The sequence below is a fragment of the Aquarana catesbeiana genome, linkage group LG02 (assembly GCF_042186555.1).
Source record: "Aquarana catesbeiana isolate 2022-GZ linkage group LG02, ASM4218655v1, whole genome shotgun sequence".
Lineage (NCBI taxonomy): Eukaryota > Metazoa > Chordata > Amphibia > Anura > Ranidae > Aquarana > Aquarana catesbeiana.
In genome coordinates, this window is record NC_133325.1 from 10334032 (window position 1) to 10361785 (window position 27754).

Sequence of the window (27754 nt, forward strand, 5' to 3'; positions counted from 1 at the left end):
ACATTTCTCCTTCAGTCTCTCCTCTGTGCCTGGCTTCAGCTCCATGTAGGGAGGAGGAGGGGGAGATGTCCTCCATTTTTCTTGTAGCTCAGGAAGGGGGAGGTTTTTTCTTATTTACTTGTAGCTCACGTAGACGGAGGGGTGTCCTCCATTTTTTTGTAGCTCAGGAAGGGGGGAGGGGTGTCCTCCATTTTTTTGGAGCTCAGGAAGGGGGAGGGGTGTCCTCCATTTTCTTGTAGCTCAGGAAGGGGGGAGGGGTGTCCTCCATTTTTTTGGAGCTCAGGAAGGGGGAGGGGTGTCCTCCATTTTTTTGGAGCTCAGGAAGGGGGAGGGATGTCTTCCATTTTCTTGTAGCTCGGTGATTGGTCTCCATGTGATGATACAATGTTTCATAGATTAGAAGAAATGTCTCCATTGTCTCCGTCTTGTTTCCTTTTTCCTCTCTGTGGACTGGCTCCATCTAGTGTCTGCTCTCCATACTGCACCCTCTGTAATATCAGTCCCGTTATTCTAGAGATCCTCCTGATGGGACAAATCCCGGACTGAGCGTGTGCGAAATGTCACTTCCTGTCCATGGAACACGTTTCCTGTTTTCAGCCATTTTAGATCCGATTCTCTGTCCTGAACACACGGCCACCATAGGGACAGCATGGGATGTTCTCCATGTCCCACCACACAGGTAAGTGTCCTATTCATGGTACAGGGCTCCTGTCCCTTCTATAGACATATCAATCATTTGTGACCGGTAGGGTTACCTCCTCATCCCTTTAATCCAGGACGCACATTAATTACACAGGTTCTGTGGCTGATTAAGGTGGTAATTAAACTCACTTGGTGCCTTATCTGCATTAAATCAGCCTCAGAACTCGTGTAATTCATATGTGTCCTGGATTAAAGGGATGAGGAGGCAACCCTAGTGACCGGCTCTTCCCCCTCCGTGTGATCAATCATCTGTATATATATATATATATATATATATATCTCTATATGGATTGTATTCTCACACTTTGTCTCTGTCGGTCACATTAATAAAGAAGGTCTCCGCACTCTCTAAATGTTGGAGGAACTTCTCTGCTGATCTGGGACTTCAGTAACTCCGACTTCAGAATCTTCTTCTCGGTGTTGGTTTCCTCTTCATTGCTGACCATTAAATGTTCCTCAGAATGGATCTGATATTACCTCCAAGGAAGGACATTCAGACTCATCTCCCACCATGTTCTCTGATGTGTCTGAGACAAAATAAGGGGGGAAACATCCGGAGAACCCGCTGGGTTCTGACACCCCAAGAATTCAGGTTTATGGTGGAGAATAGACCCCAAATGTCATCAGAATGCCGATACTCCTTCCTGGGGCCATTGTACTACCCACTGTCATATCCTCCACACTCCTCTCCTGTACATACTGCCCACTGTCATACCCTCCACACTCCTCTCCTGTACATACCACCCACTGTCATACCCTCCACACTCCTCTCCTGTACATACCACCCACTGTCATACCCTCCACACTCCTCTCCTGTACATACCACCCACTGTCATACCCTCCACACTCCTCTCCTGTACATACCGCCCACTGTCATACCCTCCACACTCCTCTCCTGTACATACCACCCACTGTCATACCCTCCACACTCCTCTCCTGTACATACCACCCACTGTCATATCCTCCACACTCCTCTCCTGTACATACCGCTCACTGTCATATCCTCCACACTCCTCTCCTGTACATACCGCTCACTGTCATATCCTCCACACTCCTCTCCTGTACATACCGCTCACTGTCATATCCTCCACACTCCTCTCCTGTACATACCACCCACTGTCATATCCTCCACACTCCTCTCCTGTACATACTGCTCACTGTCATATCCTCCACACTCCTCTCCTGTACATACCACCCACTGTCATATCCTCCACACTCCTCTCCTGTACATACCACCCACTGTCATATCCTCCACACTCCTCTCCTGTACATACCGCTCACTGTCATATCCTCCACACTCCTCTCCTGTACATACCGCTCACTGTCATATCCTCCACACTCCTCTCCTGTACATACCAACCACTGTCATACCCTCCACACTCCTCTCCTGTACATACCACCCACTGTCATATCCTCCACACTCCTCTCCTGTACATACCATCCACTGTCATATCCTCCACACTCCTCTCCTGTACATACCACCCACTGTCATATCCTCCACACTCCTCTCCTGTACATACCACCCACTGTCATATCCTCCACACTCCTCTCCTGTACATACCATCCACTGTCATATCCTCCACACTCCTCTCCTGTACATACCACCCACTGTCATATCCTCCACACTCCTCTCCTGTACATACCACCCACTGTCATATCCCCCACACTCCTCTCCTGTACATACTGCCCACTGTCATACCCTCCACACTCCTCTCCTGTACATACCACCCACTGTCATACCCTCCACACTCCTCTCCTGTACATACCACCCACTGTCATACCCTCCACACTCCTCTCCTGTACATACCACCCACTGTCATACCCTCCACACTCCTCTCCTGTACATACCACCCACTGTCATACCCTCCACACTCCTCTCCTGTACATACTGCCCACTGTCATATCCTCCACACTCCTCTCCTGTACATACCGCTCACTGTCATATCCTCCACACTCCTCTCCTGTACATACCACCCACTGTCATACCCTCCACACTCCTCTCCTGTACATACCACCCACTGTCATATCCTCCACACTCCTCTCCTGTACATACCACCCACTGTCATACCCTCCACACTCCTCTCCTGTACATACTGCCCACTGTCATATCCTCCACACTCCTCTCCTGTACATACCAACCACTGTCATACCCTCCACACTCCTCTCCTGTACATACCACCCACTGTCATATCCTCCACACTCCTCTCCTGTACATACCACCCACTGTCATATCCTCCACACTCCTCTCCTGTACATACCGCTCACTGTCATATCCTCCACACTCCTCTCCTGTACATACCAACCACTGTCATACCCTCCACACTCCTCTCCTGTACATACTGCCCACTGTCATATCCTCCACACTCCTCTCCTGTACATACTGCCCACTGTCATATCCTCCACACTCCTCTCCTGTACATACCACTCACTGTCATATCCTCCACACTCCTCTCCTGTACATACTGCCCACTGTCATACCCTCCACACTCCTCTCCTGTACATACTGCCCACTGTCATACCCTCCACACTCCTCTCCTGTACATACCGCTCACTGTCATACCCCCCACACTCCTCTCCTGTACATACCACCCACTGTCATATCCTCCACACTCCTCTCCTGTACATACCACCCACTGTCATACCCTCCACACTCCTCTCCTGTACATACCACCCACTGTCATATCCTCCACACTCCTCTCCTGTACATACCGCCCACTGTCATATCCTCCACACTCCTCTCCTGTACATACCGCCCACTGTCATATCCTCCACACTCCTCTCCTGTACATACCACCCACTGTCATATCCTCCACACTCCTCTCCTGTACATACCGCCCACTGTCATATCCTCCACACTCCTCTCCTGTACATACCGCTCACTGTCATATCCTCCACACTCCTCTCCTGTACATACCGCCCACTGTCATACCCTCCACACTCCTCTCCTGTACATACCACCCACTGTCATACCCTCCACACTCCTCTCCTGTACATATTGCCCACTGTCCTCCTCTGAGGTGATCTGAGAAGGAGAGGGTCCAACAAAGAGAATGAGGTGATCTGAGGAGGAGAGGGTCCCAACAAAGAGAATGAGGTGATCTGAGGAGGAGAGGGTCCCAACAAAGAGAATGAGGTGATCTGAGGAGGAGAGGGTCCAACAAAGAGAATGAGGTGATCTGAGGAGGAGAGGGTCCCAACAAAGAGAATGAGGTGATCTGAGGAGGAGAGGGTCCCAACAAAGAGAATGAGGTGATCTGAGGAGGAGAGGGTCCCAACAAAGAGAATGAGGTGATCTGAGGAGGAGAGGGTCCCAACAAAGAGAATGAGGTGATCTGAGGAGGAGAGGGTCCCAACAAAGAGAATGAGGTGATCTGAGGAGGAGCAGGCAACCACCAGCAGCGCTGTACATCCTGGAGAAGTGGTGATCACCAGCAGTGCAGTACACTCAGATGATAGGACCGGTACTAGTAGCGGGGTGTCACGTCCACCGGAAAGAAGTAGGGCCCATACTGGCCTCCCAGAGGAGCTTTTATGTCCAGCGTGCCTGCCCGCTAATTTTGCAGAACCTGCAATCTCCTCTTCTGCCCGGCCCTCGGAAAGTAACGTAATATTAAGTCAGTTCATTTCTTTCAGACATTTTTTTCTGATGACTTGTGGAATTTATTGTAGGCCGGCCTATTCATTGCCAGCAAACCAAATCTATCCCATGCCTGTCTAATTATGTGTAAACCTGTCACCGTGCGAGAAATTCTTTTCTGCACTTAAACTGACAAAAGAAAAAATATGAAGTCCATTCATACTGGTCCTGCTGTTATGGAAATGATTAAGAGCTCCAATCGAGCCCAAGGTTATCTGCTGCTGTCTCTAATTGAAAGTGTTGATATGCATGCATATAAAGTAAACACTCTGAGACACGCTCAGCTCCGTTACTTCTTACACTTCTAATTTATTCAAGGTGGTGTTAATGTTTTATACACACAAATACGTCATTGCTATGTTAGTCTAATAGGTACATCTCATTGGTTAAGATAGAAAAAGAAAATGGAGAATCTTCATAACGAGGTCTGGCTGATCTTGGTTTTATCTTCAGTTCCGCGTTCTTCTGATGTGTGGGATGTAGGGGGTACCCGCCATCTTGAGAAAATATAGGAACAGAGCAAACCTGTATACTTCTATAATGAGTAAGGAGAAAAATATGTATGCACATAAGAAAATAGACATTTTCAGATTATTATTATTATTATCTACATCACATTCCTTCACAATCCCCCCTAAAATGACTATTTTCTTTTTTCTGTCCCTAATACTAAAGGTCCTACTTTTAGCCTGGCCCTTCTCCTCAGCAACTCTTTTAGGCTGTATATAGAATTGGGCAGCAACTGTTCACTTCCCTCCTCGATACAGCTGGAGAGGTGCAGTCAGGCGCTATCTATCCCTAAAACCCTAAAGGATTGTGAGATTATGGACAGGGAGTGACTGTAGAAGAGTGAAGGGTTTGTCATCTTCCATCATAAGGGGGTCCTCTTCTTCTTGGTGGAGAAATGTAGGTGTGCTATTGTCTACAGCCTTGCTCATTAACTTTTTACGAAAGGTAGAATACAGCATAAAATCAGGGCTAAAAGAACCAGGATTATTAATACCGTTACCCGTATCTGGGCGAACACCTTCTGCCACCCACTCATCCAGCTAAAATATTGGTCCCATGGGTCTGTGATACCTGAGTTCTTCAACTCCAATGACAGATCTTCTCATTTCTTTATAGCTAGAGTAACCTTACCATTTGGGCCAATATTATCAGGAATGTATGTACAACAGGTTCCCGTTTTTTCCTATGATTTTACAAAACACCTCCTTTCCCAACTAGCACCATGTCTAAGGCCATCCGGTCCTGGAATGTCATGTAGGAAGTGGGGGATAACTGGTCAGCAATTCGCTGGAGGGCATCTTTAGAGTAATTTACAAATCTCTGTTGGTTATAATATGTGTAGTGTCAGGTCACCTAGAGGCTGGGTGACAGATGCACACCGTTGGGATCAAGAGTGCACCGCAAGGTAGTGGACCCTACGGGTGACTGTTGTGGATTGTACCCTGGGAGGTTCAGGAAGCAGGTCTACTGGATCACTGACACAGATCCCACTGGGAGCTAGAGCATAGATTCCCCAGGGTGCGGAGTCTAAGAGCCAGCAGGTGTTCACCAGAGCCTTTAAAGGTAAGGATGGACTGCGCTGCAGTCTGGCTCCAGGTCGCGGCCCCCAGGGTCTCACAGCTCACGCTCACGGTAGACTACAGGAGAAGAGGAAGGAGGCAGCAGGCTGGAACAACAAGGAAAGTAAGGTACAAGCCAAGGTCGGTAACAGGAATCAGATGTAGGAAACACAGCAAGTACACACAGAGGCTAACACACAGTGGTTGATCAGCACTGCTGGCTTACAGTGCACAGGTTAATATAGGGTTCCCTGATAGGGCCTGGGGTGGGGCCATGCTTAGAGGAGAGGTTACAAAAGCTGTCAGGTGAGGGTCAGCTGGTCTCTAGAGATGAACACATGGAGACAGGTATGCTGATCGACAAACTCTATTGCATAACCATGACATGTAGTTAATCCAATCTACATTCTTGCTGACAGTTGTTATGGGGATCAAAGACTCAAAACCAGCTTTTACCTGGTCCCTGGCTTTAAATTCATCAGGGACCCCCCTTGTAACCCCTATGACATGTATGTATACATGAGGATCAAAGCTTCCGGAGAGAGCTGCTCGCTTCCTCCTCTGACTGTGTGCTGGGTCAGTACATGTATCAGGGGTATCTTTGGTTAGGATATGGGGGCTTTCTATTTTCATCTTTTTTGTCTAATGCACTCTGTGGTCGCCCAGTCTGGCCCTGTGTTCCAACCCACTGGCCCCCACAGAAACCACAACTCTGTCCCCAGTAACTGTCTGTGTGGCATACATATATGTCCTTACCGTCAGGGATATCACTGTACCAATGGCATCACCATGAAGGGTCAAACGGACAAGGTACTATGTCACAGTAATCTAAGGTAAAGGTGGTCACATGTGTACCTGAAGAGTTACACCAAAACGTAATTATGTTATCATTTTTGTGATGGCCACCTCCTGGGCCCCTCCCCCCTAGATCAAACAGAAAAAGGATATGCAGCACCCGAAAACACGCTCTCCTGCAGTGATAAGCGTGCATTCAGGTGTTCTTCCTGGCCAACTTGACTGAGGTGGCTGTGGTCACCAAAACTTGGAATGGACCATCATAACTTGGCTCAAGGATCTCCAGACAGTAGTTGGTGTGTTCCTGTATCTAATTCAGGATCTGGAATGGAAGAAAACACCTGGACATGCATTCAGGTTAATTCTCGTGATAATGTGGTTACATAATTAGTCAACACATCAGACTGTAACTGTAACTGTTGTGGAAAGTAACAACCAAGTCTGGGAGCTGAACCAAACAAAATTTCATAAGGGGATAGGGCATGTTTCCCCCGGGGGTGTGTCTGACACTGAACAGGGCAATGGGCTAACTGTCTGGCCAACTCATGTTAGTCTCTTGGGCCATCTTTAACATCCTGTTTTTAGTGTCCCATTCATCCTTTCTACCTTCCCGCTACTTTGAGGGTGGTATGGGATGTGTAGTGCCAACTGAACCCCCAGTGCTGCCCAAATCTCTTTAGTAAGGGTTGTTGTTAAGGCTGGTCCCTGATCTCTCAATATCACCTCTGGGACCCCAAATCTACATACTATCTCACTCAGTAGTTTCTTAGCTGTGGTCCTGGCAGTCATGACCACTTCCACTAGGGCGTATTCGAATCTGCCACTTCTTGGCACTTGAGAATGATCAATTTACATCCTCTGGAATGGGGTATAGGGCTTTTGCCAGGTGCTTCTTCTGTGCTTCTTCTGTGCATCTTCTGTGCATCCTGGGTTACATTTGGTGCAGATAATGCATGATCTGCAGAAGCTGTCGGTCAGTGGAGTAACTCTTGGTGCAACACTTGTTGATAAGAGAGTTCATAAAAGTCTTTGTCAAGTGGGCAGCTCCATGTGCCCATTGCACCACGGCTGGGTACATACTCCTGGGTAGACAAGGCTTCTTGTTGCACTCGAATAGTCCATTTCTGAGAGTTGCTCCTCTCCGTTTCCAGTTTTCCTTCTTATCCGGACTTGTTGTTTCCTGTAGTTCTTTTAGATAAACTCTGTCCACTGGGAAAGTCTGTAAGGTAAGCACGGGGTGGTCTTCTTCTACCACCCTGCTGTCCACTTCCCGTGGACCACCAGCTGTCTGTTTGGCAGCTGAATTGGCTCGATGATTGCCTTAAGCTTCCTTTGAGTTCATTTTGTCGTGTGCTTTACTCAGAATAGTCAGTTGGGTTGGGAGAAGCAAGGCATCAATCAAGTTTTCACAGGTGTTCCTGCAGCCATCAGGAATCCTCTGTCCTAGATAACACCATTATCATGGGCAATGCTGAAAGCATATCTTGAGTCCATATGAATGTTGGCTCTTTTTCCCTCTGCCCATTTACATGCTGTAGTAAGTGCTTACAGCTCTGCCTCTTGTGTAGACATCACCGGTGGTAAGGCTTCAGCTTGTAGAACGGTGTTTTCAGTGGTGACCGCGTGTCCTGTGTGGTCATGGGGTGACAAGTCAAGACTCTACTCCTCCTCCTCCTTTCCCCCCTCGAGAAGTGGAAGAAGGGTGGTAGGGTTCAGTGTTTGACAACTTAAGAGAGTAATGCTGTCCAGTAGGAGGGAACACAGGAGTCTCAAGTGTCTGGTAGTGGAAAAGTGTTTCGGCTGGATCTTGGTTGAATATGGCAACAACATCATGGGGAGCAAGCAGAACGAGGCAGTGTCCGAGGACCAAGTTCAAAGTTTTGTCAAGCAAGGCTTGTATAGCAAATCCAGCTCGCAGACACAATAGGCCTCCTCTTGCTACCGCATCCAGCCGACGGGAATAATATCCTACGGGGCGTAGGCTGATGCCGTGTGATTGGGTGAGTACACCTGCAGCATGTCCCAGACGTTCGGATACAAAGAGCTTGAGCGTTTTGTCGTAGTCTGGGAGCCCTAGCGCCGGGGGTGGCGCACTTAAAGGCTTCAAACTTTAGATATTTCTTCAGGAGACATCTGGAAGGGTCTGATTGCAGAGCATCAGTAGGAAGGCTTCTGGAATCCATGCTCTGCACTAGGAAATTAGTCCAAGGAAGGCATGAAGGGATTTCTGACCTTGTGGCAGTGGGATGTCAGAGATTACTTGCACCCTGTCTTCAGTGGGGTGTCGTGTCCCATGGGACAAACAGTGTCCAAGGAAAATGACAGGTGTTGAGCACCACTGCAATTTGGGCTTTGAGGCTCTGCAGCCCTGGTTGGCAAGATAGCACAACAGGTTTCTGAGGTGACTTCAACAGGGGGTAAGTCAGCTGCACAAAAGGAGAAGGTCATCAACACGTTGGAAGAGAATCACTTCCGGGTGTTCCTCTTGTCATGTGTCAAGGATGATAGCCATAGCTTTTGCAAACTGGCTTGGAAAGTTCTGTGCCCCTTGTGGCACAACTGTTTAGGTATGTTGCCGTTTCTTTCCATGGATGAATGCAAAAAGGTACCAGCAGGAGGGGTGAGGGTGGACACTGAAGAAAGCGTTTGTAAGGTCCACCTCTGTGAGGTATTTTGCAGTCAAAGGCATCCACAGCAGGTACCTGGTTCTCCTTTAGGGGTTCTCTTCTTGGGGTTATTGTGGTTTCCGGGGCAATGAAGCGCCCTCTTTTAGCTTGACTGAAACTGGTGGCACCTTTAACCACTTCCCGCCCGCCCTATGGCGGATTGACGTCCGGGAAGTGGTTGTGTTATCCTGACTGGACGTCATATGACGTCCAGCAGGATAACATGCCGCAGCGCGCCCCCGGGGGCGCGCATCGCGGCGATCGGTGGAGCGGTGTGTCAGTCTGACACACCGCTACACTGATCTTGGTAAAAAGCCTCCGGCGGAGGCTCTTTACCACGTGATCAGCCGTGTCCAATCACGGCTGATCACGCTGTCAATAGGAAGAGCCGTTGATCGGCTCTTCCTCACTCGCGTCTGACAGACGCGATTAGAGGAGAGCCGATCGGCGGCTCTCCTGGCAGGGGGGGTCTGTGCTGATTGTTTATCAGCGCAGCCCCCCCTCAGATCACCACACTGGACCACCAGGGATCGCCACTAGGACCACCAGGGAAGGGGCAACATGTGGATGGCCAGGTATGTACCCCATGGCCATCCACATGTGCCCAGTCAGTGCCAATCAGTGCCCACAAATGGGCACTGATTGGCACAATTATGTTGCAGTGATGCCCAACAATGCCACCCTTAGGGGCATCACTGCAAACAACCAGTGCCGTCAGTGCCACCCATCAGTGTCCATTCATGCCACCTGTCAGTGCCCATCCGTGCCCATCAGTGCCCATCTATCAGTGCCCATCCATGCCCATCTGTGCCAACTATCAGTGCCACCTATGAGTGCCCATCAATGCCACCTATGAGTGCCCATCAGTGCCGCCTATAAGTGCCCATCTGTGCCACCTATGAGTGCCACTTATCAGTGCCGCTTACCAGTGCCACTTATCAGTGCCCATCAGTGCCGCCTATCAGTGCCGCCTATCAGTGCCCATCATCAGTGCCCGTCAGTGCCACCTCATCAGTGCCACCTCATTGGTGCCACCTCATCAGTGCCCATCAGTGCCGCCGTATCAGTGCCAGTCAGTGCCCGTCAGTGCAGCCATATCAGTGCCCGTCATTGAAGAAGAAAACGTACTTATTTACAAAAAAAATTTAACAGAAACAAAGAAAAACTTGTTTTTTTTCAAAATTTTCGGTCTTTTTTTATTTGTTGCGCAAAAAATAAAAACCGCAGAGGTGATCAAATACCACTAAAAGAAAGCTCTATTTGTGGGAACAAAATGATAAAAAATTTGTTTGGGTACAGTGTAGCATGACCGCGCAATTGTCATTCAAATTGCGACAGCGCTGAAAGCTGAAAATTGGTCTGGGCGGGAAGGTGTCTAAGTGCCTGGTATTGAAGTGGTTAAGTGACCGTTGTCTTCCGGTCCTGTGGACCATAGGCACGCAGGGATTCTGTCAAGTACTTCCTGCAGTATTGAACTTGAAGTTTTTTTTTTTTTTCTCTTCATTAAGTGTCATCAGGAGAGGCAGAGAACACAAAGCAGATGAGTCTTCTAAAGATAAGGGAGTATGTAACTTCATCCCCCCTTCAGGCGTGTCCTGATTGAGGCCTGTAGTCTGGACAACACATCAGCTCCTAGTAGATTCAAGGGACATGTAGAGGACACCACAAATCTGGCAAGCAAATCAGGAAGTGGACTGGAGCGGGGCACCCCATCCATTCCTACGCAGGAAACATCAATAGTGGAAAGGAAAGAATTATTAGGCAGGTTCACCACCCTCAACACACTTTTGGCTGCACCCCTATCAATGAGGAAAGTGGTAGGTTTTTCGTCTGGGACATCTTGGGGCTCTGCATTCTTTTCTGAAGTGACCCCGTTGCCCACAGTTGTAACAGGTGATCCTTTCCCTGGTATTGGGCAGTGGTGGTGGACTAGTGTAGGCGGGATCTTCGTCATGGGTTACCATGAGGGGCGTTGGTTTTTTACCTTTTTGATTTTCTATACCTCTGGTCACCAACAATAAATCAGACATTTTCATTGAATGGTATTCAGGGCGGGCCACCATCAGGCCTTTTCTGATATCCTCTCTGAGCCCTGAAACAAAAGCAGTTGATAACGTGTGTGTGTGCCTTTATGAGTCTAGCATGATACTTCTTCACAGACTCCCCTTTATCTTGGGTAATATCTTGGATTGTGGTGGTCTGATCCGTCAACTTCTCCTTTGCCCAGTCGTGGAGTTGTGCACAGAACTCCACGCCTGAGGTGTAGGAAGTGGCACTTGTCAGGCAGGCATCATTGAAGGCCATCTGCATGACTGGCCAAAAGACATGTCCTGCTTTGATTTGGCATAGGCTGATCAAGTCTCTCCAGGCAGCTGAGTAAGTTTCTTGTATCTGCACTATCCTGTGGTAGAAGGGAATTGGCTGTTTCTCTGGGTCAGGCAGACTTGTCACTAAGGCCGCTGCTTGTGATAGAGTAAAAGCGACATACATCACTGGTGCCCCTTTTGGTAACTGAGACTGTTGTTGGGGCGGGGGCTAGCAAGAAGCACTGTTCCTTACGGTTGCCAGCATGTGTTTGAGATCCTCTCGGAACTGAGAGTCTGGAGCCAGATTGGGGGTTAAATCAGTGGGTGGCCTTGCTGCCTGCTGTTGGGCTTCCCACTCAGGTGCTTCTTCATCATTAACATATCCGGCCTGGGAATGTGATGCTCCCGTATTGGGGAAGACAGGTGTGTGGTATGAACCATCTTGGTTTAAAACAGGGAGGGCTGGGTACAGGCTGTTTAAGCTTACTGGGTGTACCAAGATGGCCGCCGGCAGGAAGTGCACTGGACTGGGTAGAAAGTGAAGGCATGGGTGCACTAAGATGGCCGCCGGGCTGAGTTGTCACAGTGGGTTGTGCTTGGGTGGTGAGAAAGGAGTGGTTGTTAGACGGAGGGCAGTGCTGTCCCTCCCCTCCTTTGTTTCAAGTTCCAACATATCATCAGCTCTGTGATACACATACATAATACAATCGCCATCTTTCTTAACTTCCTTTATCCAATTTTCTTTATCACACAGGATTTTTCTCCCTGTTTCTTTCCGTAACATAACTTTCGCCACTTCTTTCAACTTTGGTAACTATTTCAACATCTTTTCTTCTCTTCACTATCACATTCTTTTCTCTCTCTGTTTCTCGGCTAACGGCTTGAGAGGAGAATACATACAACCAAGGGGTTAATATTTTTTCTCAGTGTTCTTATCAACAAATTTCTTCGGTGGGGGCACATAAGACTAATGTACGGTTAATCTCAGAACAAGAACAAACACATCAGGGGTAGTGAGGAGCAACGGCCCGCGACCCAACAGATCCCCCGGGCAGCCCCCCCCTCCCCAACCCCTCTCATGTATAGCAAACAATAAATCACAAATACACTCACGACAGGACATTACACCTGCCACTCTTCGAACTGCAAAATTTCAGCAGGCTAAGATAACCACAAGGGCAGACCACCCTGCAAAAATAAACCCGTTTTATAGACTTTTTTTTTTTTCCAGCTCTACACCAAGAGGCCGACAACTCTTCTTGGGGTGAAACTTCTGTAACACTTTCAGACTGCAAAACCAGCAGCTGAGATAACCCTCAAAGGTTCATCGAACCCAGAGTAAACCCGTCTATAAACGTTTGCCACAAGGGAAACCATCTCATCCCAGAGGCTGAAAGCTCATCTGGAGATGAGACCACACATTCACACATGTAGCACTTTTAGACTGCTGAGTTTCGTAGCCCAAAGAATGGCAGACAGTGAACAAATACAGTCAGCAGAAACCCATTGACAGGTTCGTTAAAACAACCTCAGGCGAGGAAATACCTGCCTCTAAGACAGTCTCAGCATACCGACAGAATCCAGCCGTCAACCGAAAGATAAGAAAGTCATACAGTGGTAAGAATATAAATCAAACTCACCGGTACTGTTAGGGCTGCGCAAAGACCCCCTCTGTTATCTTTCAATTAACGCCCGAATGCTTATCGCGGTACGGCTTCGACTGTAGCCTGAGGTCCCATCGGTTTCGGCACCATCTGTTATGGAAATGATTAAGAGCTCCAATCAAGCCCAAGGTTATCTGCTGCTGTCTCTAATTGGAAAGTGTTGATATGCATGCATATAAAAGTAAACACTCTGAGACACGCTCAGCTCCGTTACTTCTTACACTTCTAATTTATTCAAGGCGGTGCTAATGTTTTATACACACAAATACGTCATTGCTATGTTAGTCTAATAGGTACATCTCATTGGTTAAGATAGAAAAAGAAAATGGAGAATCTTCATAACGAGGTCTGGCTGATCTTTGGTTTTATCTTCAGTTCCGCGTTCTTCTGATGTGTGGGATGTAGGGGGTACCCGCCATCTTGAGAAAATATAGGAACAGAGCAAACCTGTATACTTATATAATGAGTAAGGAGAAAAATATGTATGCACATAAGAAAATAGACATTTTCAGATTACTATTATTATTATCTACATCACATTCCTTCACACTGCCACCCCATACATCACATAGTTACATAGTAGGTGAGGTTTAAAAAAGACACAAGTCCATCAAGTCCAACCTATGTTGTGTGATTATATGTCATGAACAGGTGTGACCAGATTGTGTGGACTGGAAAGAGGAAACCAAAACGCATGTAAAGTGAAATAAGAATAATGTTTATTTAAGATAAGTGATATAAATAAACAACACCCCAAATACAAATAGTGCTCAACCAACCAACGGAAACCCACAGACAACAGATAATATATACAGCCAAAGGGAAGTACCACAATCAAACACGTAAGCCAGGCCAGGGTCATACACAGGGGATCAGCAACTGAACAAGGGCAGGATAGGAGAGGGAGATAATGGATGGGATATGGATACAAGGGAATAGGAACACAGGAGGGACAGGATCAGGATGGGATCAGATACAGGCGCAGGTTCAGGTTCAGGTTCCAGATACACCTGATTGTAGGAGGTACTGTCTGCTCCACACTGCCAGGACCCATCCGCTGGTGGACGCCAGTACTGCGGCCCAAAGATGACATAACATCAGCAGGGGAAAGCTCTCCTGACAGTTCCAAACTGCCAGGAGACACCTGCTGGTGGATCTCAGTACTGCATGCCAAATGGCAGCTATTACCAGCGGATGGAACATTTCCTGACACTATGTGTGTGATTATGTGTCAGTATTACATTGTATATCCCTGTATGTTGCGGTCATTCTGGTGCTTATCTAATAGTTTCATGAAACTATCGATGCCCCCCGCTGAGACCACCGCCTGTGGAAGGGAATTCCACATCCTTGCCGCTCTTACAGTAAAGAACCCTCTACGTAGTTTAAGGTTAAACCTCTTTTCTTCTAAAAATTAGGAACAACGGTCTGGCAATCACCTGACTGAGTTCCCTAAGTACCCTCGGATGCAAGCCATCTGGTCCCGGTGATTTATTAATGTTAAGTTTCTCAAGTCTAATTTTAATTCCGTCCTCTGTTAACCATGGAGGTGCTTCCTGTGTTGTGTCCTGAGGATAAATACTGCAGTTTTGGTTACTGAAGCCCCCCGATTCACTCGTGAAGACTGAGGAGAAGAATAAATTCAATACCTTTGCCATCTCCCCATCCTTTGTAACCAGATGTCCTTCCTCATTCTTTATGGGACCAATATGGTCTGTCCTCCCTTTTTTACTGTTTACATACTTAAGGAATTTCTTGGGATTTTTTTTGCTCTCCTCCGCTATGTGTCTTTCATGTTCTATCTTAGCCGTCCTAATTGCACCCTTACATTTCTTGTTGCATTCTTTATAAAGTCTGAATGCTGAGGATGATCCCTCAACCTTGTATTTTTTGAAGGCCTTCTCCTTTTTTGTATGCATTTTTACATTGGAGTTAAGCCATCCAGGATTTTTGTTCGCTCTTTTAAATTTATTACCCAATGGGATCCATTGGCTAATGCCCTTATTTAATATGCTCTTAAAGCAAACCCATCTCTCCTCCGTATTCTTTGTTCCTAATATTTTATCCCAATTTATGCCTTTTTAGCAAGGTTTGTAGTTTAGGGAAGTTGGCTCTTTTGAAATTCAGTGTCTTTGTGTTCCCTTCATGTTTCCTATTTGTGTGATTTATACTGAAACTAATTGACCTGTGATCGCTGTTACCTAAATTGCCCCGTATTTCCACATCTGTTATCAGGTCTGTATTGTTGGTAATCAGTAGATCTAGTAATGTTTTATTTCTAGTTGGTGCGTCTACCATCTGACCCATAAAATTGTCCTGCAAGACATTAAGGAACTGGCGAGCCTTAAATGAATGCGCGGTTCCCTCCGCCCAGTCTATGTCTGGATAATTAAAATCCCCCATTATGATAACACTTCCCATCCTTGCTGCTAATCCAATTTGTGATAGGAGATCCATCTCCACTTCCTCCCTCAGGTTAGGGGGCCTATAGCATACTCCCAGTATTATTTTCCCCTTAGCTTCATCCCTTTGGAGCTCTACCCATAAAGATTCCACCTCCTCTCTAGCCCCCTCAGTGATGTCATCTCTCACATTTACTTGTACATTATTCTTGATATATAGGCATACCCCTCCCCCTTTTTTACCCTCTCTATCCTTGCGGTATAGGGTATACCCTTGAATGTTTGCCAGCCAATCATGAGAGCTGTTGAACCAGGTCTCTGAAATTCCCACAAAATCCAAATCCTCCTTGTACAACAGTATCTCTAGTTCACCCATCTTGTCCGCCAGGCTCCTGGCATTGGTGAACATGCCACATAGTTTAGACCGGTCGCATATTGTCCTCGTATTGGGTGTTTCAAGATTGCAACTAGGACTTGTTACTATACTTACCTTGGGTTTATGTGCTTCAGTCAACCTACCACTAATTCCCCCAATACTACCCTCTGGAATTTGTTCTGCGCTGACTATCTCTGCCTCTGGACCCTCCCCCCCCATCGCCTAGTTTAAAAACCCCTCTAACTTGTTGTCTGCCATCTTCACTCCCAGCAGATCTGCACCTGCCCATTTAGGTGCAGTCCGTCTCTGCTAAAGAGCTGGTAACTGACTTAGTAATCGGCCCAGTCCTCCAGGAACCCAAACCCCTCCTTACTACACCAGCTCTTCAGCCACTTGTTTACTTCCCTAATCTCCCTCTGCCTCTCTGGTGTGGCTCGATGTACCGGTAGTATTCCTGAGAACACTACCTAGGAGGTCCTTTTCCTCAATTTAACTACCAAGTCCCTAAAATCGTTCTTTAGGACACTCCATCTGCCTCTGACTTTGTCATTGGTGCCAACGTGCACCATGACAGCCGGGTCTTCCCCAGCCCCTCCCAGTAATCTGTCCACAAGATCCGTGATGTGCCGAACCCGAGCGCCCGGTAGACAACATACTGTTCAGCGCTTCAGGTCTTGGTTACAGATTGCCCTCTCTGTCCTTCTAAGAATTGAGTCCCCTACCACCAGAATCTGTCTTTCCTTTCCCTTTGCTGCCCCCCCACTCTCACTGGAGGAGTTCTTCCCCTGGCAGCTAGGAGAGTCCCTCATCTCCAGCAGTGCTGGTCCCTGACTGGTTTCACCAATGACACTCAATGGAGCGTACTTATTGGGATGCTCCAGTCCTGGATCGGCCTCCCTGGCACTTCCCCCTCTACCCCTCCTGACTGTCACCCATCTACTCTTTCCTAGTACTGGCACCTCTTTGTCTCCACCCCCCCTCTGTGCTGGCCCCTGCTGGCACCTCTTTGTCTCCACCCGCCTCTGTGCTGGCCCCTGCCGGCACCTCTTTGTCCCCACCCCCCCTCTGTGCTGGCCCCTGCCCGCACCTCTTTGTCCCCACCCCCCTCTGTGCTGGCCCCTGCCGACACCTCTTTGTCTCCACCCCCCTCTGTGCTGGCCCCTGCCGGAACCTCTTTGTCTCCACCCCCCTCTGTGCTGGCCCCTGCCGACACCTCTTTGTCTCCACCCCCCTCTTTGCTGGCCCCTGCCGACACCTCTTTGTCTCCACCCCCCTCTGTGGTGGCCCCTGCCGGCACCTGCTGGGTACATTCCCAGCTCTCCTTTAGTATTCAGGGCATGCCAGTCTAGTCTTCTAATTTGCCCAGAACACGCTATGACATGTTTTATGAGGATTCTACACTTAAATGATAATTTTCCGTGCCCTCCTCCAAAATCACCCTGCATATGACCCCTCAAATTTCCCCTTCGAGTACAAATCCCCCACGCCCCCCCAAAAAAATGTTTGATCTTAGTACAAATCACCACTCCTAGCACACCTCCCCAAATTTCCCCTCCTAGAACAATTCTTACCCCCTGCCACCCCCCAATCTCCTCATAGTGCCCCCCACCTCACATAGTACCAAAGTGCCCAGGGCAACCTCTCCTCCTGCCCACCCCTTCCCCCGGCCCTGAAATACAGTACATATTTCAGTTAGCCCTGTACAATTTCTGTGTCGTCATTTTTGCACACAAAGACCTCCAGATTTCTACGTATGGGTTTCAGGTCAACAACATTACGTATGTGTCAACAACGTTGACACAAAATACAGAGCCACCTGGCTCTCCGGTCAGCAGTGCTTCTGCTCTGTTTTGGTCTCCCAGCCCACGGGCTATTCGGGCTCTCTAAGCCTAGATTGCAATACTTCACTACACAGGCCTTCAAATAGGGTTCTCCAGCCCCCCCTGAATTTGCTTGCTCTCTGAGACTTCCAGACTTCCTCCAGCCTGGACTCACTAGCCACCTCAGCATTCTCGACTTCCCAGACCCTCTCTTGGTCTCCCAGGCCTATATAGCTGTCCTGACTTTCCCAGTCCTTTGGGCAGAATCCCCCCCACACAAGGGATGCAATGCAGTCTTTGATAGGAACAACCAGATCATCTGACAGGGCTCTGTCTCCACACGGCAGCAACTGCCCTGAGCTCTCACCAGACCATCATTTTAAGGGCTGCGTGCACCTGGACACACACCCTGCTAGTTTTCCACAAAACCCGGACACTGGGTTGGAGATTTCTTCCCTCCCAAGACACTTTGAAATCTTCAAACTACGGAACCCCATCAAGGACGGCCGAAATCCAGACAAAGCTGTAAAAACTGTTTTCTCCACTCTAATATTATTTTTGGAGTCGCACGTGGAAACCTAGTGTCCCTTTTTCCCAACCGTTTTTTAATCTCGCTCCATGGCAAGGCCTTGTACTATTACACAGCCCTCATCTATTCAGATGGCAATGGCCCTGAACAAATTCCCTCTGATTTAGTGAGCAGACTACATGAAAAAGACATTTCCCCAATATCATCCATCCTACCCAAACAGGCCACAATGTAGTGTATGCACCAGTAACAAAATTCAGTCTGACACCCGATACTATTGTCCTCAATGTCACTACCAGCAAGGCTTCTGCATAAGAGTGCTTCCATATCTACCAGACATCACTATGCTATTAATGACATGAAGATATTTCTCCAGTGTCCCCTACCTACCACTTCCCATATGACAATGCCTCAGCCTGCTGCCTGGACAAGGCCATAACATAAAGTTCTGCCCAAGCCAGAATGAATTTTGTTTCTTTTGAGAGAGTTTCTGCTGCCCTGGTAGTTGATGTCCACCACTGCAGTGGTGTTGTCAGACTTCACCCTGGCTGGGTAACCCTGAAGCACAGGGGGTCCAGTGCTGAAAGGACAGTCTAATCACCCCGAGCTCCAAAACAGTGATTGGCAGCTAAGCTTCCTCCTATAACCATGTCTCCTGAACCAATAGTGAATCAAGGTCTCTTCCCCAGCCAAACAGGCCGGTATCTCATCATCTGTATCTTCTAGAGTCTAGACCATCAAGAGAAAGGGCTTCCCTATTTCCAGTGCCAAACTGGACAATCCACCACAGGGCCATCCTGGTTTTTCTGGTCAGATGCATGAGTAAATCTACAGACTGGACCTATTTGTCCCACTGCTGTCAGAACATTGAGTTGCAATAATCTGGAGTGAAACTGGACATACACCAACAAGCCCAATACTTTCATTCAGAAGCAAATTGAGGCTTGAATCATGGGCCACAGATCCTATACATTGGACTGAAGGGTTACAAGCTTTACCCGAGGGATAAAAATGCGTGGCAGGGCTGTGTCCATAACTAGGCCTGGATCCAATGCTGATTCTTGAAAGTTCTGGGTCCATTTAAAGCTCTGCAGAGTCTGCCTCATCCTCTGGATATTGATTGGCAGCTTGTCCACCGATTTGCTTCCACAGAATCAGGTCATCCAGATATCTCTAAATGGTGATCCTATAAGCTTGAGAAAATCCAGTAGTGGGGCCAGCACCTTGGTGAAAACCCATGATATAAAGGTGGGGCCATAACCTGAAAACCATGTCCACCTTTTACAAAACACAGATGGCAAGGGTGGGGCTGAGAATATAGAAATGTGCTGATCGTTATCCTTGATTTCAACTGAAGACAAAAAGATTCCCTGATGAAGGATAGCACTGACTGACCGTACAGATTCCATTAAGGAACTTTAGGTGTTTTAGGTCCAGGATGGGCCATACACTTACATTTGGAATGGGAATAGGGAACAGACTAAAAACATTATGAAAATGTTCTTACTTTCAAACGAGTGTTAATCGCTTGCTAGGACAGTAACTCCATTGCAGCAAACAAGGTGGCTTTTCTACTTGGGGTTAAAATTACATTGGATGGCATGAAGGGTGGAAAAGGCAAGGTGCAAAACGCCAGCTTGTAGCCTGTGTACACAATGTGCTGGACCAACATTTCTGGGACATCTCAGTCCCAAATGACTCCAAGAGCCAACAACAATCTCTCCACTTAAAGTTGGGGCTCCCCTTCACTGGGAAGAATTCTTGTCTCCCCCTTGGAGTATTTGGAGGTCCACTTCCTTTTACTGAAAGAGTGCCAAGTTTTTGTTCTGAACCCGAAGCTTGGAAGAGAGGAAAAGCCAGAGAAGCCTTGTAGACTTCACCTTCCTCAGTGGCAAACATGTAACATTTCTGGGACATCTCAGCCCCAAATTACCTAAAGAGCCAACAACAATCTCTTAATTTAAGGTTGGGGCTCCCCTTCATTGGGAAGAATTCTTGTGTCCCCCCCCCCCCCCGAGGATTTGAAGGTCCAGTTCCTTTTTACTGAAGGAGTGCTGGGTTTTTGCTCTGAACCCGAAGCTTGGAAGTGATAAAAATGTATTCTTTTTAGCCACAGAAGACTTCACCTTCTTCAGCAGCTAACATGTAATGATTATTTGGCTAAAGTTATCCAAGACATTGTTGGCAAATAGGGGTTCCCCGTTTCCAGCAGTATTTTTTTACTTATGATGTCTCTATAAAAGGCTCAGGTATTGGACCAATGCTGGCGGAACTTGTAGAGCTAGTGTTGGGCAAGCAGATTGGACCGAGCATAAGTTCAGCCTTTAACATACCCGTTCACCCCAATTTGCGGGGCGCTCGTCGGGATGTTTGCCTGCCAAGCACCCCACAGTGCACTGCACAGTGCATTCTAAGCGCTGATTGGCTGAAGCACTCAAAGCTTTGCCCAATCATTCTTACCAAAGGATGAGTCATCAGCGGTCAATGGGCTTCGCCACTAACAGCTGAATGGAACATTGCCGACTATACAAAAAATGTGAAAAAAATTACATGGGGGTCCCTCCCCCAATCCATACCAGACCCTTTGCTGGGTGCCAGAATCTGTGGATGTGTGTGTCTGCATGTATGTGCCAATGCGCATTTGTGTGAGCATTCTAGTCCTTGCTCGTCTTGGTCTTCTATGCTCATGACTTGGCGCATAAGAATGAGCACCTGCTACACAAGATCCCTGATAGGGTCTCAGATACCACAGCAGATCACTTGCAGACCCCTTGAATCCAGAACAAAGTACAGCTTCACAGTGTCAGAACCTTTTAAGCCTACCTGACAACAGGGCAAGCACGTCTTCAGATTCTGGTGCGTCCTCCAAGTAAGTCACCAGGCCCTTCTGAAAGACCAGCATTCATCCTGGCTCTCTCCAGCAAGCGTCCTCCCCTGGATCTTCTCACCTTGGCTAAGCTTCCACCACAGCTTCAGGACCACTTCAGCGTACATAGACCCCCCAAATAAGCTTGGCCTCAACACAGAGCTCCCTTCAGTAGCGCCTCAGCCTGGGGTAAGAGCCAGCACATGGCTGTGCAAAATATATATCCTTCCCCAGCATACACCAGTAGCCAAGAACCTCCTACTGGGCTGGCTGAGGGAAATATAAATATTCACACCTTCAGCCTGTTTGTGAAATCTCATACTATGACCTGTGGTATCAGTAACACCTACTGGCGACAGTGAGAAATGCACAACCCAACCAAGCTTGGGCGAAGCCCCAAATACAATCTATGCAATCAGTCTTAGCTGCCTACAGCCCAACCAAAAACTAAATTTACATAGGAGCCTCAGTTTAGGACCAGGGAGGTACAGTACATGGTCTATGCGTTCATCCAAAACTAGTAAAGAGGCACTCACGGGTCTTGGGGAGGAGGTAGATCAAAGCACAGCATTTTTATTGTCAATGTTTCGATGAAGCTCAATCCAACTTTTCTCAAGACCGATCTATGTCTATGTCTATGTATTAAGTATATTCAGTAATGGAAGTTAAAAGATAAGAAGCAACTTTAATTTAGTCATATTGATATAGTTCTGGCTTTTCATTTTATTATCTCGTTACAGGAGGATTGACAGGTTGTTGGCCTTCAGAAGCACAACTGAGACGAGTCATATGGGTCTTCTGAGAGACTGAAAGGCTTTAGTACGGATCACCGGAGGATTCCCACAGGACACAAGTCATATCCGTGTTCTAAATGACATAAATGTTTTGAATACTCATCATTGATCCAGCCTTAGAGGACAAGAGAGAAAACATCTTTGGAAGTGACAATGGATTTACAATAAAGTCAGACCCATACATACCCAAGACACGTCACACAATAGAGAAGATATATTTTGTTTGGATTGTAACAAAGGTTTTACAATGGAAGCAAATCTTATCGGGCACCAGAAGGTTCACACAGAAGAAAATCCATATCAGTGCTCTGAATGTGGCAAATCTTTTGGCCAGAAGTCACATCTCGTGAGGCACCAGAGGGTTCACACTGGAGAGAAACCATATCCGTGTTCTGAATGTGATAAATCTTTTGCAGGGAAGGGCGATCTTATCAAACACGAGACAATTCACTCTGGAGTGAGGCCATATCCATGTTCTGAATGTGACAAATCTTTTAGACTGAAGGCGCATCTTCTCATACATGAGCGGGTCCACACCGGGGAGAAGCCCTTTCAGTGTGGTGAATGTGACAAATCTTTTAGCGTGAGGTCACAGGTTATAGCGCACCAGATGGTTCACACCGGAAAGAAACCATTTCAGTGTAGCGTGTGTAACCAAACGTTTCGAAGGAAGGATGCACTGACCAGACACCAGAGGATTCACACCGGAGAGAACCCATATCAGTGCTCTGAATGTGATAAAGCTTTTAGAGCCCAGTCAAATCTTACCATACACCAGAGGATTCATACGGGAGAGAAACCGTATCGGTGTTGCGAGTGTGATAAAGCTTTTACAAGGAGGGAAGATTTTGTCAAACACAAGAAATGTCACAAAATTGCAACGAACGTGTATCCATGTTCTGACTGTGACAAAGTTTTCAAAGTGAAGAAGAGCCTTATCGCACACCAGATAGTCCACACTGGAGAGAGGCCTTACACTTGTTCTGAATGTCTCAAAAGCTTTGCAACAAAGTCCTATCTTATTATACACCAGAGGTTTCACACTGGAGAGCGGCCGTATCCGTGTCCTGACTGTGACAAAGCTTTTGCAGTGAAGACTCATCTTCTCAGACACCAGAGAGGTCACACCGGAGAGCAGCCACATCAGTGTTATGAATGCGATAAATCTTTTAGAGGAAAGTCAGAGCTTATCAAACACCAAAGGAGTCATAGTCTTACTTTTTGGCTACAAAGCGGAAACTCTGGGAGAAAGTAGAGTGTTAAAAAGAGTATCAGATCCTCCAAACCCTATCAGAGATGCCCAAAGCTAATGGAAAAGCGAAACGATAGAATGTTGCTTTAAGAGGCAAACTTACTACAATCTGTGAGAAAACTGGAATGAAATGGACGGATGTATATAGTTTACCATTTAGGTCTACCAGACACACACCTAGAAAGCTTTTTTGATCATCAAAGGCTGAACTATGGTCACTAATTGACCTTCATCCCCCCAAGTGTTTCCTTCATTACTTCAGATCCTGCCTCAGTACCAGAGACTTGGTAGTAGTCAAGTGGTCTGTTGCCAAGTCTCTGTAGCCTTGTTGGAAGACATCTTCTCAGGTTCTTATGACAATTGTTAGAAGAGATCTTCCTAGCTTCTGATGACTATCGCTACATCATTGGAGCTCTAGGGTTCCAGGTAAACCCATCTAAGCCCACGTCTTCTGTTTTTAAGAAGGTTCCCTATCTCCTGTTTTATGTGTTGCTTTAAATGGACTGATGCATGGAGATTACCATTTATGCCCACCAGACTCGCAGCTAGAAAGCCCTAGAATTTAACCTTTTGAGATATCTTGAGATACTTTTTGATTGAGCACCAAAGACTGAACTATGGTCTCATCCTTTTATTCATGGCTGAATATGCATTATATTTGCATCATACACTTCTTGACCTTCATCCCTCAAGTGTTTCCTTCATTGCCAAGTCTCCATAGCCTTTGTTGGAAGAGATCTTCCCAGAACCTGATGGCTATTGCTACATCATTGGAGCTTGAGTGTTCCAGGTAAACCCATCTAAGCCCACATCTCCTAGTATAAGAAGGTTTCTCCCGCCTCTGTTTTATGAGTTGCTTTAGACCAGGGTGTCTCCAGAGGTTGCTAGGAGTTCCTTGAGCAATAAACAATGTCTACCTCTCAGATAAGTTCCCACGGACCCCATTGATCCTTTTTAGCCATCTGTAAAAGGGTCATTCTTCACAATGACTACAAGCGTGAGGAGCATTCTTCCCACTGACCATCACACTAACGTATCATGAGTTGTAGTCATTTTTGTTATAATTTTTAGCAGGGGTTCCCTAAGACTGGAAAGTTATTTTAAGGGTTCCTCTGCATTGAGAAGGCTGCTTTTGACAATAACATTGCAGCCCAGCTGGTCACAAGTCTAGGCATTCCATTGGGTACAAAGAGTAGATGTCCGAATTACCTTCCCAGGTATTGCTCAGGATCCATGGACTGAAAATTCTTTCGTATAAATCAAACCGTGCAACTGCAAAAGATTTGAACTTGGAGACCGTCACCAACATAACCACTTGCCTACCGGGCACTTATCCCTCCCCCTTTCCTGCCCAGGCCAATCATCAGCTTTCAGTGCTGTCACACTTTGAATGACAATTACTCAGGCAACACTGTACCCAGGTTACATTTTTACCATTTGTTTGAGACAGACCGCTTTCATTTGGTGGTATTCACCCCAAATCATCACTGTGCAAAATGTTTGCATTTCATTTGGAAATTGCAGTCCCAGAGTCTGGAGAGGCACAGAGTCTGGAGGGGGAGTTGAGTGGCACAGAGTCTGGAGAAGGAGTGGAGAGGCAGAGAGTCTGGAGGAGGAGTGGAGAGGCAGAGAGTCTGGAGGAGGAGTGAAGAGGCAGAGAGTCTGGTGGAGGAGTGGAGAGGCAGAGAGTCTGGAGGAGGAGTGGAGAGGCAGAGAGTCTGGAGGGGGAGTGGAGAGGCAGAGAGTCTGGAGGGGGAGTGGAGAGGCAGAGAGTCTGGAGGGGGAGTGGAGAGGCAGAGAGTCTGGAGGGGGAGTGGAGAGGCAGAGAGTCTGGAGGTGGGAGTGGAGAGGCACAGAGTCTGGAGGTGGGAGTGGAGAGGCACAGAGTCTGGAGGTGGGAGTGGAGAGGCACAGAGTCTGGAGGGGGGAGTGGAGAGGCACAGAGTCTGGAGGGGGGAGTGGAGAGGCACAGAGTCTGGAGGGGGGAGTGGAGAGGCACAGAGTCTGGAGGGGGAGTGGAGAGGCACAGAGTCTGGAGGAGGAGTGGAGAGGCAGAGAATCCAAGTTGCATGAGGTCCAGTGTGAAGTCTCCACAGTCAGTGATGATTTGGGAAGCCGTGTCATCTGCTGGTGTTGGTCCTCTGTGTTTTATCAAGTCCAAAGTCAGCCCAGCCCTCTACCAGGAAATTCTAGAGCTCTTCATGCTTCCCTCTGCTGACCAGCTTTATGGAGATGCCGATTTCATTTTCCAGCAGGACTTGGCACCTCCCACACTGCCAATACTACCAATTCTGGGTCACATGATCATGGGATCACTGTGCTTGATTAGCCAGCAAACCCACCTGACCTCAACCCCATAGAGAATCTGTGAGGTATTGTCAAGAGGAAGATGAAGGACACCAGACCCAACAATGGAGATGAGATGAAGCAACCTGACCTTCCATAACACCTCAGCAGTGCCCCAGGCTGATCACCTCCATGCCACGCCGCATTGATGCCGTAATTCATGTAAAAGCCAAAAAGCCATTTACTAAGCCAACATTTCTCTATTAAAAATACCTTTTTTTTTATTGGTCTTATGTAATATTCTCATTTTCTGAGATACTGAATTTTGGGGTGTCACTCGCTTCAATCCAGAATCATCGACATTAAAAGAAAGAAACTCTTGAAATCTATCACTTTCTGTAACAACTCTATATAAAATATATGAATTTCACTGTTTGAATTACTGAAATGAATTAACTTTTTGATGATATTCAATGTTTCTTAGCTGCACCTGTATATAGTGTATATATATATATAATACATTTTATTTAACTTTCATAATTTTACAAAAAATTTTGGCAAAAGATGACAAAAAACTCCCCCTGTTTTTTATTAACCACAGTCATCATACAGCGGCAGGTCGGCACGATCCTGCGAGCTGTCGTAGCTGTACGTCGGCTTCTTCAAGCGGGATAGCAGGCGTGTGCAGGGGTGCACTGCCGGGGTGCCGAAGCTCGCGATGACCGCCAGCTACCTGTGATCACGGGCACGAGAGGCGGAACAGGGACGTGTGAGTGTAAACACACAAATCCCTGTTTTGTGAGGAGAGAGAGATCGTGAGTTCCTACTAACTGGGAACAACGATCTGTCATCTCTTATAGTCAGTCCCCCCCTCCACAGGTAGAACACACAGTCAGGGAACACACTTAACCCATTGATCGCCCCCTAGTGTTAACCCCTTCCCTACCAGTGACATTTATACAGTAATCATTGCATTTTTAATAGCACTGATCGCTGTATAATTGTCAATGGTCTCAAAAATGTGTCCGCCATAATGTCACAGTCTCGATAAAAATCGCTGATCGCTGCCATTACTAATAAAAAAAATAATAATAATAATAGTAAAAATGCCATAAAACTATCCCCTATTTTGTAGACACTATAACTTTTGCGCAAACCAATCAATATACGATTATTGCGATTTTTATTACCAAAAATATGTAGAAGAATACGTTTCGGCCTGAATTGAGGAAGAAATTTTTTTTTTTAAATTAGGGGATATTTATTATAGCAAAAAGTACAAAATATTGTGGGTTTTTTTTCAAAATTGTCGCTCTTTTTTTTGACTTATAGCGCAAAAAATAAAAACCGCAGAGGCGATCAAATACCACCAAAAGAAAGCTCTATTTGTGAGAAAAAAAAAGGACGTCAATTTTGTTTGGGTACAGTGTCGCACGACTGCGCAATTGTCAGTTAAAGCAAATCTTCTGGGGCTGAAGTGGTTAAATGCCTCGGACTGTCTACTTTTCAGAAAGGGGTAATTCGGTGGATATTTGTACTGTCCTGGCATTTTAGGGCCCCAAGAAATTACATAGGTAGTCAGTACATCAGGATCGATCAATTTAAAAAAAAATATATATTTTTTTTTTCACAAAGTTAAAATTTTTAACAAGTTATTTCTCACACACAGCACAGGTATACTTACAATTACACCACAAAACGAATTCTGCTACTCCTCCTAAAGCCCCCCATACACACTATTAGATTTTCTGCAGGTTTTTGTCTTCATATTTACCAAATCCATATAATATGAGGTCAAACCTTAGAGTTTCAATTTGTATGCAATCAGGCCGCCCCTCACACTACGTGGTTTTGGTAAATCTGAAGTATGGCGATACTTCATGTGTGAGACTTTTTCACATCCTTGCCACACAGAAGGTCCCAAAATCCAATTTTAAGAAAAATGGTGTCCGCCCCCCCCAAAAAAAAATCCATATAAGACCCTTATCAGAGCCTGAAGCCCGGCAGGTAAGGAAGGGAAGGGGATGAGCGCGTGGCCCCCTCCTCCATACCAGGCAATATGCCCTCAACACGGGGGTGCTTTGGGGCAGA

At 46.9% G+C, this 27754-nt stretch overlaps 1 protein-coding gene across 1 annotated transcript; it reads left to right on the forward strand.

Moving 5' to 3' along the window:
- The first annotated feature begins 440 nt into the window (after positions 1-440).
- LOC141126621 (uncharacterized) lies at positions 441-25947 on the forward strand. Its single transcript, XM_073612538.1, has 2 exons — positions 441-679; positions 22072-25947. The coding sequence occupies exon 2, from the start codon at positions 22373-22375 to the stop codon at positions 23378-23380; it is 1008 nt and encodes a 335-aa protein (XP_073468639.1). The 5' UTR covers positions 441-679; positions 22072-22372; the 3' UTR covers positions 23381-25947.
- Positions 25948-27754: the final 1807 nt, after the last annotated feature.